The following is a 12,305-nucleotide window of genomic DNA, read 5'->3' as shown; positions in this document are numbered from 1 at the left end:
GGATGCTCCATTTTACACCCAGAACAGGCTGGAAGGATTATACTGTATATCTCATCTAGTCTGAGAACGCCTCGGGGTCCCCCTAGATGGATGGATGGATGGATGGATGGATGGATGGATGGATGGATGGATGGACTTTCTCTTCTTAGCAGAGGTCATTCTAGCTAGTATCTGAATAGGAATCCTCACATAGTATAGCCTTCTTCTATGGTAAGAGTGCACAAATAGAAGTCTAAAAGAGTAATCTATTTCGATTTAAGCTGCAGAAATCGCTTATCTTGCACATCATTTACTTTTCAGACATGCAGTCTTTTTACAGCCCTGCATTAAATCATATTTGACGGCGGTTCATGCAAATCAGATGATCTGCGGCATGGCTCAATTAAATCCTCAGTCTCAGAGTATAAATACCAGAGCTGTGGGCAAAAACCAAATCCTCAGGTGTATTGGAAGCACCTTGAATTCCATGAAATACCTTAGGACTTTTTTTTTTCTCAAAGCAAAACACTTTTTTCTCTGGGAAAACAAAATGATATTATCAGTTGTGAGACCAGATTATTTTCAGGAACAGTTATATGATCCCATGAACAGCTTTTCACACATACTTCACACAGTAGTGACATTATTTTGTGAACGTGCCCAAATGTGACTAGTTCACACAATGCAGTGCACGCCTGAACACTCCTCAGCTCATTAGCTGGTCGCACCCACCAGCACTGTTGGCTGCGTGTCAGCAGGGCGTTCGTGGTTAACAGATAACATGAAAAATGTCTGGAGAGGAGACAGAACTCAATGTGAACACATAACCAAAAGTAAATAAATTTTGTTCGGGGACAAGGATGTCATGAGGACATTGTTAATGTGCTTGCAGAACATTGAGTCAAGACTGAAGGTGCTACTCCCAGACGATGTTGGAGCTGCTCTGATGGATGGGGTTGTCCTTTGTCATTTAGCCAATCATATTTGTCCTCGGTCTGTTGCCAGCATCCATGTGCCGTCTCCTGCAGTGGTAAGCACGCTGAAACTCTGAAAAGGGTTCTTTCCATTTTAAATCACACATTTTGTGACAATAAATGAGCTCAGTCACTCTATTAATAGTTGGGCGTAATGATATGCATTGTTATCTACATTACCTTATAACTCAAATGTTTTGTGTGCTCTGCTGTTAATTTCTAACATGTTTGATGTGGCCTCCAGCCAAAGCTTAGCATGGCTAAATGCCGTAGGAATGTGGAGAACTTCTTGGATGCCTGTAAGAAGCTGGGTGTCACACAGGTAATTGTATTATAATATCATATATCCAAAACTTGTTGTGATTTGTGATGATGATGAGATCAGATCTTGGGTTCTAGAACATTAATTACAAATATACAGTAATATTGTCTGTCAGTAATAAATCTCTGCATGTTAAGTCATGCATTGGACTTCTTCGACCAAAATTTAACACATAGCTAATAGAAATAAAATATTGAATACACAAAGCTATAATTATTTAGCATTAAATATTAATAGAAATCTAAATATACTGCACAATCTGATTATATTCAGTATAGACTGCTTATCTTCAGTGGCTCATATGTTCAAGTTTGAATTTTGCTGCTTGAAACTAATCCACTTTCAGTCATTTTATGTAACTGTAATTTGTAGATTAGGAAAACAAGAAAAGAGAATCCCCATACACTATCCTATTACTAGCAGTAAACATATTTTTAAATGTACAACATCTGATGCATCATTTCATATAATGCAGAGCAAGTGGACCCAAATGCAGGAGACTGCAGGAAACGGGAACTCAGAAAGATCACTCTATATTTGTGGGAAACAGTAACTGAGCATTACATGAACAAATCAAGGATCCAACAAAGACAACTTAAATATAAACTAGACTGATGAGGGGATGAAGTGCAGGTGGTGAAAAAGGGTGAAGAAGCTCATGTGAGGGGGATGAGGTAATGCGGCAGAAGAACAGGCAGGGAGCTGATTGGCTTAGAGAAACTCAGGGAAGAACTAACAAGGCTGATGCAGGCCAGGTGTGTAGCTGGGTAATTGAGGGGAAGGCAGCACAGGAACACAGGAGGGGGAAAACACAGTTACTGAAACCCAAAATCCAAGAAAACACAATGATCTTAATAATAAGCTGACCTTCCCAAAGGCTGAAAGACGTACAACACAGCAGACTGACACGTTATACCCTCCTCAGGTAAAAATTTAGAAAATGACAATAAGGTGTGATTTAATTATTATATGATCATATTCACAATCAGTTATTGAGTTGTATAGAATATATAGATTTATACAACCACTATTTGCTTCCATAGGTCTGATGTAATTTGCACAGATATTAAGATAGCTGGGATTTCTGCCGACATCCGATACAGTGGAGGTTAATGGTTTTCATTTATGGTGCTTACGCACAAATCTCAGGGACAAACATCTCAAAACCACTAAAACTATCTAAAAAAGCGTGTTTTTTTGTTTGTTTGTTTTGTGTTTTTTGGATTAGACTAGATTAGATAGAATGTATTGTCCCAGTGGTAAATTTGACTTGGACTTCAGTATCTGGAGTATGAAAACAGTAAAAAAAAAACAACAATAAATTCACAGTAGAATACAACAATAGCAACAATTGTATATTCCCATTATGAAAATGCACACAATACTGTGCTGAACAGGAAAAAATAAATAGTTAATAAACGTTCAAGCCCTTTGAATAACTGATCCGTCTTTTAAGTGTTTATATCTGAAGTTAGTATTATAGAGAATTAAGCAGTGTGCTGTTACTGTGAAGGAAGTTTTAATGTGCTTTAGTCAGCCACAAAGATTTAGAAAGTCAGACAGAGAATCCACAATAATAATACATCAGGGATCAGAGATGAATATCAGCTAATTTACCTATCGCTATCCCCTGCCCTCTTAGCTCAAACAAACGCCGCGCTGCCTAAACTAACAATGGCAGCTTTTAGTGTCAAAGACATATTCAAAGATAGTATACAGAACTTCTGGGGAAAGAAGCTCCTTATTTCACACAGAAGACATCAAAAGTCTTCACAACGTCATGGTGTGAGCATTAGCCAGCCTTCGCTTTCTGTGTAACGTTACAGCTAAGTTAACGTTGTTTTCAGTTGTATGGTCTTTAACTTCAGCCTTTGCGACACTGAAGTTTAGTGTTAACCGAACAAAAATACTAAGACTAAGTTGAACAGATGACATGATGAGCCAACGTTACGAAGCTAAAGTTGGCCATAACGTTAGCTGCTATTAGCTTATTTAAGCTAACGTCACTTAAAAAAGATTGCTGTAAGGTGGCACTATACACCATTTAGCTGACACAATATATGAGGCCATTTATGCTTGTCACTTTACAGCAATTTTTGCTAACACTATGTTGCCTATGCTGCCACACAGCTTAATCCAAGGGGGAGACTTTGCTCTGTTTATGTGAGGATTAGGTCAGGGATAAAATACACTCCATTCTCCAGCCTCTCGGGACACCTTGTATCAGTGTTTCATTTTCCCCACGCACAACATTTGACCATTTTTTAAAGTTATAACTGCATATTTATGTCTGTTTTGCTGAGCGTAACTGACAAAGATGTCTCTCTGCTAACTCAGGACAAGCTGTGTCTGCCCCATCACATCCTAGAAGAGCGCGGCCTGGTGAAGGTGGGAGTGACTGTCCAGGCTCTGCTGGATCTGCCTGCATCGAAGCCCACACAACTGTCAGCCGTTTGACACGAGCCTGAATGTTGCGTACAACCTGCAGTCATCCAGCCAACCCCTCTATCCATCCCGAACCCAAACCCCATCGCCAGGGACCAGAGAGCCCCCCGGGGTGAGGATCCAGTGAACCGTGGGTCTTTGGGAGTCTGTTTCTGCCTGACTGAAACAGGAGACAGGAGGGGGAAATACCTCTGTCTCTTTAAATGATGTCAGCCGCCATCCCACTTCTGTCCATCACATTTTCACTTGTATCCTGTTCCTAGTTACTGGGGTGATCCCGTATGTGTGTGGACTGTGTGTTTCCTGAGCTGCTTGGACTTGCCGAGGGGGGACGGAAAAGACAGTGGGTCTATACAGGAAGACCTGTGCGTCCCTCTCAAAATGCTCAGTGATTATTGAGTCTGCAAGTGCCAGTACTGATACATTTCCACGCTGGTGTTGGAGACATTGGCAGTGAGGAGATGACAGACATGTGACTCACTCTTTCACGAAAGAGACTGAAGCTGCACGCTGGCCTCGCAGCCACTGACTGACCTCAAGGGGTTCATACACTCTTGAGTTTCTCCTCTTTTTGTGGAATTTATTCTCTCCATGAAAATCATTTTTTTGTATTTATAAGTGGGTTTTTTTCAGGTCCTCACTGTCTCTGCTTTTCAGCAGCTAAACTTGATTCATAACTTATTTGAGCTATTACGTCACTGCTTTGGGTGAATTGCAAGGCGTGTCTCTGAAAAACATCACAGCTATGACTGGGTCTGATGGATGTCACGCTCCAGTTGACATGTGGCCTGTTTTCCCTCAAACGCTGGTTTGGTTTTGACCTATTTAAACTACTGTACAAAACTTTTTCAATACAAACCTGCATGCCATGGCACTTGACCACTGTGAGAACATGAGTTTGACCCGAAACAAGACGCTCCTGTTTTGTAGCATTTTTTTTCTTACAGTTTTTGTTATTGACACATATTCAACTTTTCTAAAGCTCTCTCAATTTCTTTCCTGTCTTTGCCAATCATCACTTGCCATTTTGTGGAGGTGAGAGTGTGGGTTTGCCATGTTGGACAAAAAGTGGTTCTGATTTTATTGCTTTGCATAACCTCAGATGTTTCTACTGTATGTCTCTGTGAGGAAGAGGAGGGATCTGAGTGAAGGGGCAGTCACTCAAGCAAACCTTCCACACGTTGCACACTCCTATCATACTGCCAGGCCACCCTGCTGTTTGTGGTATCTGATACAATTAATTATTTCAGGGAAATTAAATTATTTATGTATTTATTCATATGTTTTCTATTTATGTGTTGTTCCTGTTGTGTGTCTTAACCCTCACTACCAGATCAGGTGCGGTGCAGCTGAATACGTATTTCCTGTAATCTCGTAAAAAATGACTGAAAGCAGTTTGAAGTGTAGCTCCACTGTTCCTTTGTGAATTATTGGCATTAGACAGTCATCACACTTAAGAGTTGAGCCAGCGTGGGAGTTAAAATCAACTATACTAACACCATTTGTCAATAGAGCTGACAGCGTGAAGTACTATCATAACAGAGGCTTGATTTTTGGGCAGACGTTATGCAAGAGTTGATTGTGTTCACAAAGGCCGACTTTATTCTTGACTGAAAATTCAAGACAGTTTTTGTCATCTCCTCATAAAGTAACACCCTGTTAAATTGCAAGTGATGTGGGTCTTGTTGTAAGGTGACTGGCATGTTTATCCAGGCAGTGCACCGATCTTTTTAAAATTAGGACTCCAGGGCGAAACAACAAAATTCTAGCAAGAACTGGAGGAAAGTTATAAATCATTTTTTTTTTCGTGTCAGTAGTCAACTCCAACTTGACTATGAATAAATAGTAAGAATGGCTATGATGCGGGCAAAAAGATTTTTATTTCTGTGCTTTATTGGTTTTTTTTTTACATGCAGTGTGAATATTTTCCCATTGACTGTGGCGCTGACACACCTAATCACCACCAAAGAACTAGTCATGACAAAGAGCGACTGTTGTGTCGTCCTACGTCAACTGATTCCTGGTCAAAATGTTACGCTTGAACACACCACAAAGACTACAGCTTGTGGCCAACTAGCATGTAGGCTCTGCATCTGAGCGAGAGGAAATAACTCTAGATACCAGCAGGTGGTGATCATCTGACAATGTCATTTAAAAAGTGAAACCAGTAAACTGACAAGGATGGATTCAAGATGCTAGTTAGCCAGTTAGTGCATGAAGAAATCAAACTAATGTTGAAAGAACAAAGGATACTTACTGTGCACTAGGAGCTGAAATGCAAACAATTACAAACCGTTTGTGCTAAAGAGTTCAATGGCTAAAAACAATAATGTATCAAATATAACGTGATCTCACGCCCGCTTGACTTATGTTGTTTGTGGGTTAGGGGGCTGAGAAAAGCTGAGGGCTTTGTGACCTTTGTGACCTCAGGCTATTGGCAAAGGCTTTGCTAGTTCAGCTACGGCAGCCTGCAGTTGACACAAAATCCAGAAACAAGTAGGCAAGGTGGTTAGAGCCGAGTTTTGATATCTTGTGAAGGCATAGCTGATCATGATGCAAAACTGCTGTAACATTTGTGTTTAGTTTGTGTAGCTTAGCTGAAACATCTTGGAGGACTGCAGTACTTATTGCCACTTTAAAGGGAAGGTTCACCCAAAACTGAAAATTTAGTCATTATCTACTCACCTTTATGCCAATAGAAAGTCAAGTGAAGTTTTATAGTCCACAAAATACTACCAGAGTTTCATGGGGAAAAGGCGTTGCACTCATCTCCCAAACAGTTGAAGCAAATGGTAACATTAAAAAAACACAAAATGTTGCCATACTGCTCGTCTGAAGTAATCAAAGCGTCCTGAAGCCCCAACGTGCCAAGTTCAGTGTTTCCTCTACACTCATTTAGGAGTGGCGGCCCGCCACTCTTAAATCCTACCCGCCGCTCCTTCAAATGTTGTTTTTTTGATAGCATTAAGCAATATACACGCCATGATGTAACTGCTGACTGCATTTTCAGATGAGCTCGTTCAAATATTTTTCAAAGAAGAGAAAGACACCTGATGAGGATGGCGCTAGTCATCGTTAATGTTTTATGTAATCGTATAAGACAAGTAACAGACAGGGAGGAGCAGTGGAACAAAGTGAAGGAGAGCAGAGTACAGGAGGGGGAGTGCCGAGTGAAGGAGCAGGAGAGCAAAGTGATGGTGCAGGAGAGAGAGATGAGAGTAGAGGAGAAAAACATAAAGGGAAACACAGGCTATCAGGCTGGGACCCTAAATGGGTTGAAAAAAAAAATAAATAAAAAAAAAAAAATATTGTTTCTATTTGTAGGTGAAGACTGACTTGAGAAACAGGCTGCAGGGGGATCACCTTGCAGCATGTATGCTGCTGAGCATCAACGGGCCACCTCTTGGGGAATTTCCGTACAACAGAGCCTTAGAGCTGCTCTACAAAAAACCAAGAAAAATCCATTGTTCTGAGCCTGGGTGCAAACTTTGCCGCTGATTACAGCCCCATCAAGAAATTATTATTTATTGTTTTTATTATTTAATTGTTGAATTTTTGTTATTATTTTTTATTTTTACATTCAGCCTTTAAAAAGCGTCATTTGTTTACGCCGCCACGGCTCCCCGGAGAGCCTGCCCCCGCTGCTGAAAAAAATCCTAGAGGAAACACTGAAGTTATTTTGAAAAACATCACTTGTGCCATGTTTTTACTCTTGTTATATGCACCTGTATGAGACCAACAAGAGCTTGCAGTATTTGTACACCAGTGTTTACATACTACCTGGAAGCCTCCCCCACCCACAGTAGTTTTAAATGCAACAAAGAGACTTGTTGCTTGTTGCTCGCGTGCAGTTAACACAAGCTGCAATTGGTCTCATGCAAGCTCATGTATGCTTCAATTGTTTGGGAGATGAGTGCAACACCTTTTCTCCAGGAATCTCTCATGCCGATAGAAATCTCTTTGTATCGGCATGAGGGTATGTAGATAATGACTACATTTTCATTTTGGGTGAACTATCACTTAACACCTGAAAATAGTATTGTAACATCTAAGATCATGACATATTGTGCCTCATAGAAGGAGTATTTGTTTTCTTCTGCAGTCTTATGTAATAGTTACACTATTTGATGAAATTCACTGGCAATCCTAGTTGTTTGAACCCACTGCGTATTTGTCTTTTTCAGAGGATGCTTTATATTTTGTGTAACATATGGAGCTTCTCTGCTAATAAGCTCCACCTTCTGATTGGCTGCCATACTGGAGGAGAGTTAACATAGAACTCAATGGTCAGTGTTAATTAACTCTGTGGTTTACAGTACGTGGACAACCAAAATTTGAGAGAAGGTGCCTGAGGTTGAATTGACTGTCTCTGGCAAGACAAGCAGCTTTGCCTCTGTTTTGCATGTCGTAGAGCAAATGACACCTGTACGTCATATGGTTGGTTTTTCAGCTTTGAATGCTATTCCTGGGAAACTCCTCTGAATGGGCTCTTTAATTGCCTAAGTTTGTGCCATCATTTTCCAAGGAAGAGATGCCACAGAGATACAGAACAATACCAGGCTTTCATTTGATCTGACCTCAACTGTAAAAAAAAATAAAGTCCTGTCAGATGTCATTGCTTCTTCTTATGCAGAAATTTCCCAGGTACTATTTCCTAATCTGCTACATGCAGTCACACAAAAACAATCATCTGGAAATACCCTTGTCCATTGCATTTGTTCCTGCTGCTGCAGTCAGGTCATCTTTTATTCTTACCTTATATATTCATTAAACAAGCAGCTTTTTAAAGGATGGTCACATATCTATTTGTGTACAATAATGGGCTGCATCTTAGAACAGCATCCACTGAGCGTATTGGCCAAAGTTATCAAAATGTAAATTGTCTTATGGTTTAACACAAGCAGGTGGATAATCTGGAAACTCAAAAATTGTAGCACAGCACTATATTAGCTTCACAGAAGCTGTGTTTATCCTAACAAGTGTTACACAGCAAAGGCGTGATCACTGAAGGTAGCATTCTTACGAAATTTGCCTGTAATTAAAGGCTTAGAGGCAATGTAGAACACGTGTAACCTTCCTCAGGTTTGCTGTGTCACATGTTAGTGGTTTAGATTCAGATACTTTTCTAAACAAAAGTTAAAAATAACCCTGGGATGGTTAAAATCTTAAGCCAACAAAGTCTAACCAGAACTTACTGTATGTCTTCTGTCTGAAATGTTACTGCGCATTTTTTTTTTCTCAAATGACTTACTTTATGTTTTGAAATGATGGTAGCAGAAAAGTAAAAAGAAGTGGCTTTGGGACTGAGTTTAAATCTTCAGTAATTTTCATGGCAATGACATTCAATGAACTTAGGGCACACAAAGGGCAAAAAAGTCCAACTAAAATGGGTGTATTTTGTTGCTTTATCATTGTATGTTACAGGTATGATTTTTAATGGGATTCATGTAGAATTTCAGATACATGAAAACATCAGTGGAGAGCCAGTAAAAAACATCTTGATATTGTCTCTCTTGGGGCTGAACCATCTGAACTGAGTATTGCCACCTGTTGAATGAATATGAACATACTTTATTATTTCAACCAGATCAAATGTTTTGGCGTTGTATGTTTCTACAAAGCACAGATATGTTACATTTGTATGTTAGCGTGTATGTTGTAACTATGGTTTCTTTCTACATTCCTGTGGTTAACGTGGTTATGCTCACGCACAAAAATCACCTGGTTATTATTATAAAAAGATTATGTTTTGGCTGAAAACTAACCACTTTTGGTGGCAAAATCGCTTCTGGAAATGATGGAGATGTCCTGCAAAAAGACACCCACTGTTAGCAGCACAATTGTTGCTGGAAATGCCACCAAGGCACCACTAAAAACACCTGATTTTGGTGGCAAAATAATCACTGTTGGAAACACTGATGACAGTGTTGATGCTGATGACAGTCAGTTCATATGTACGTAATCAGAAATGTGTCACTTAAGAAACATTGATTTGATATGTATGAGCCATGCAGATGTAACATGTCTGCGGTTTGCAGTAACGCACAACGCCAATGTTTTCTTCTGGCGACTGGGCTGATTATGTTTTTAAAACATAAACGGCCATTTTACGAAACATTTTTTTCACAATGTGTGGTAACTTTACCCGTTGGAGAAAAATAGTCAGTTTCATAAATTGTAAACGTGGGAATTTACACCTGAATTTTACTGTGTAGCTGTAGGGTATAGGTGAAAGTGCTTGACATGAGTCACCACCTTTGTGGATTTTTAAAGATTATCTCCATGGTGACAAGCATGTTTGGGCATGACATATCTCCTTCCATTTATGCAAATGACAAGTTTCCTTTTTGATCCCATGATACTACTATGTAATTGCCTTTAGCATTTATCCTTCCACTGATTTCAACACATGCTGGTTCATGCATTTTGACTGAATTAATTAAAAATTCAGATTAATCACTTACTCATAATTCCCAAAGCAATGTCATGTAAGTGCGTCCCCCTCCTTCCTTTGATGTCTGTGTGAGCCAGCGCCTCAGTTTTATTCAGTCTTTTGTTAGTTGACACCCTAAAAGGTGAGGTGACTCATTTGTCTTTCAGCCAAGGAGAAGAAAACAACTTTGACTTTCTGTATGCAGCGTAACTGTGTAGTCAAATGTCACACTGATGCCTTACAGTAGTCTTGTTTAACCTGCATACGCGCTTGTATGTCCCGCTGTCCTTTCATTGTTTTACTGTAAATTAACTAAGTGCCAAATTATGAAGATATCTTTTCTTCCCAGCCATTTGAGCTGTTTTGAGCAAAAGCATAACCATGGCCACTGTCATCACTCTAGACAGAAATCTACTGATGGATCAGTATCTGATGGATTGCTGATAGCATTGAGTCTAAATAATGAAAAACACACACACACACACACTGCTGTTGCAGCAAAACTTGTATCGAGAGTATTCAGACGGTTTGTGTTATGAATTTTAAGCTGAATACGAAATATTCCAATTTGATTGCATCAGTAGTTACCAAGTCTTTTTTTAAGGATAAAACATGTGCACCTGTGATTTACAGTTTGCGGTGGCGGTTGTGATTCCTCCTTTTCACCAATCCCGGGTTGGCCAAAGTTACTATGAAGCTTCCGTCTGAGTCAGACACATCAGTTGGGTATCTTCTGAATACCCCACCTCTTACACTGGAATCCCATTTAAGGAGGATTTATGCAGGGCCAGCATAGAAGCGATTTTAGTGACTGATATCTCTCAGCAAACCTACAGGCATGCGAGTAAGACAGGAGTTAATAAAATGTTGAAACTATCCTTTAACATGTTTGCCCTGTTTGGAGGACTCACACAGATGGGAAACTACTGATAAAATAATAAGTGATTGTCATTTTTAAACGTCAATGTGTGTATTATCATCTGTGAACATAGTGTTTTACCTCAAGAGCTGTTCTATCAAGTTCTTTAGTCGTTTCTTTTGGTGCACAGACCATCAGACTAATAGATGGGTTTTGAGCAGGTATTTTATGAGGCGTGGGAGTAAATTTGCGTGCTTCAGAGAGCGAGCAGAACGTTATGTTCTTTATTTTGCTTCTAAGTGACACTCCCTTCGCAGCACACCTAGGGTCAAAATACTAAACACTGAGAAATGTCTGCAACATGGAGAGCTTAAATTTACGCATCACTGTTGGCAGTGAATTCACTTAAATTGTCTTCTGCATTATTGCACTACATCTTTACCTGGAACTTGGTTTATATGTCACAATTGTGTGGTGGCCCACGAGGACAAACGCACAACAATAATCTAAAAATTTCCATCAGGAGAAACCTGCTGTAGCTTCAGATGTGATGCCAAAATCCAAACAAATCCACACATAAGAAAATCTTTAAACAAATACAACACACTGCAAATGAAAAAGCTTTGCAAAAAAAAAAACACCCCAGAACAAATACATTAACAACACACATGTAGAAAATCCAAAAATGATGCAAAAAACACACAAACAATTGAAAACAAATGCAACAGAAAAGCGCTGCAAATCCAGTCAATACACTGAAGCTCTCCACGCTTCTAGAGGGAGCTATGTAAACCAGTTGCTCTTTTATGATATTATAAAACCCTACAAAGCTACTACTAACTACAAAAACAAATCAAGCAAACACACGCTCTTGTCTGGTCTCTCTAAATTTAGAGGGTATCACTTCTGTATTTGCTGTGTCTTTGCTGTTGATGTTTTGTTTTTCCACAACAGCAAAATGTATTAGCAAAATGTATGTATTTGCATGTATTGTTTTGTATTTTCCTATGTGTTTTTGATTTGGCATTGTTTTTTAAGCTGTTTCACGTTTCTCCTAATGGAAATGTTCTGGGCTGTTGTAGCGTGTTTGCCCTCATTGGCCACCATACAATTGCCATCAGATTTTTGCCTGTTACGATTTAACACTTGCCATCTCATCCAAAGAAACAGCGAAACAGTGAGTCATGTCTAAATACTACACTGCCAAGGAAATTCAAGCGTATGTATGTATGTATAAGCTTTTTGTATCTCAAAACAAGTCAAGTGCATGCAAAAGGACTGAGTGGCTGAAGC

General features: G+C 39.6%; 1 protein-coding gene across 3 annotated transcripts in view; it reads left to right on the top strand.

The window, feature by feature from the left end:
* The window catches only part of lrch2 (leucine-rich repeats and calponin homology (CH) domain containing 2), a 42,487-nt gene extending 35,838 nt beyond the window's left edge, over positions 1 to 6,649 (top strand). For all 3 annotated transcript variants that reach the window (XM_042498881.1, XM_042498880.1, XM_042498882.1), the window contains exons 19-21: positions 872 to 1,009; positions 1,198 to 1,275; positions 3,613 to 6,649. In XM_042498881.1, the coding sequence (XP_042354815.1) occupies positions 872 to 1,009; positions 1,198 to 1,275; positions 3,613 to 3,732 (336 nt within the window). In that variant the 3' untranslated portion in view covers positions 3,733 to 6,649. The remainder of the gene's footprint in view (positions 1 to 871; positions 1,010 to 1,197; positions 1,276 to 3,612) is intronic.
* The last annotated feature ends 5,656 nt before the right edge of the window (positions 6,650 to 12,305 follow it).

This window comes from Plectropomus leopardus, chromosome 13 (assembly GCF_008729295.1).
Source record: "Plectropomus leopardus isolate mb chromosome 13, YSFRI_Pleo_2.0, whole genome shotgun sequence".
In the NCBI taxonomy this organism is placed as follows: domain Eukaryota; kingdom Metazoa; phylum Chordata; class Actinopteri; order Perciformes; family Serranidae; genus Plectropomus; species Plectropomus leopardus.
Note: the sequence above shows the minus strand (reverse complement) of the source record. Positions and strands in the feature narration are given on the sequence as shown.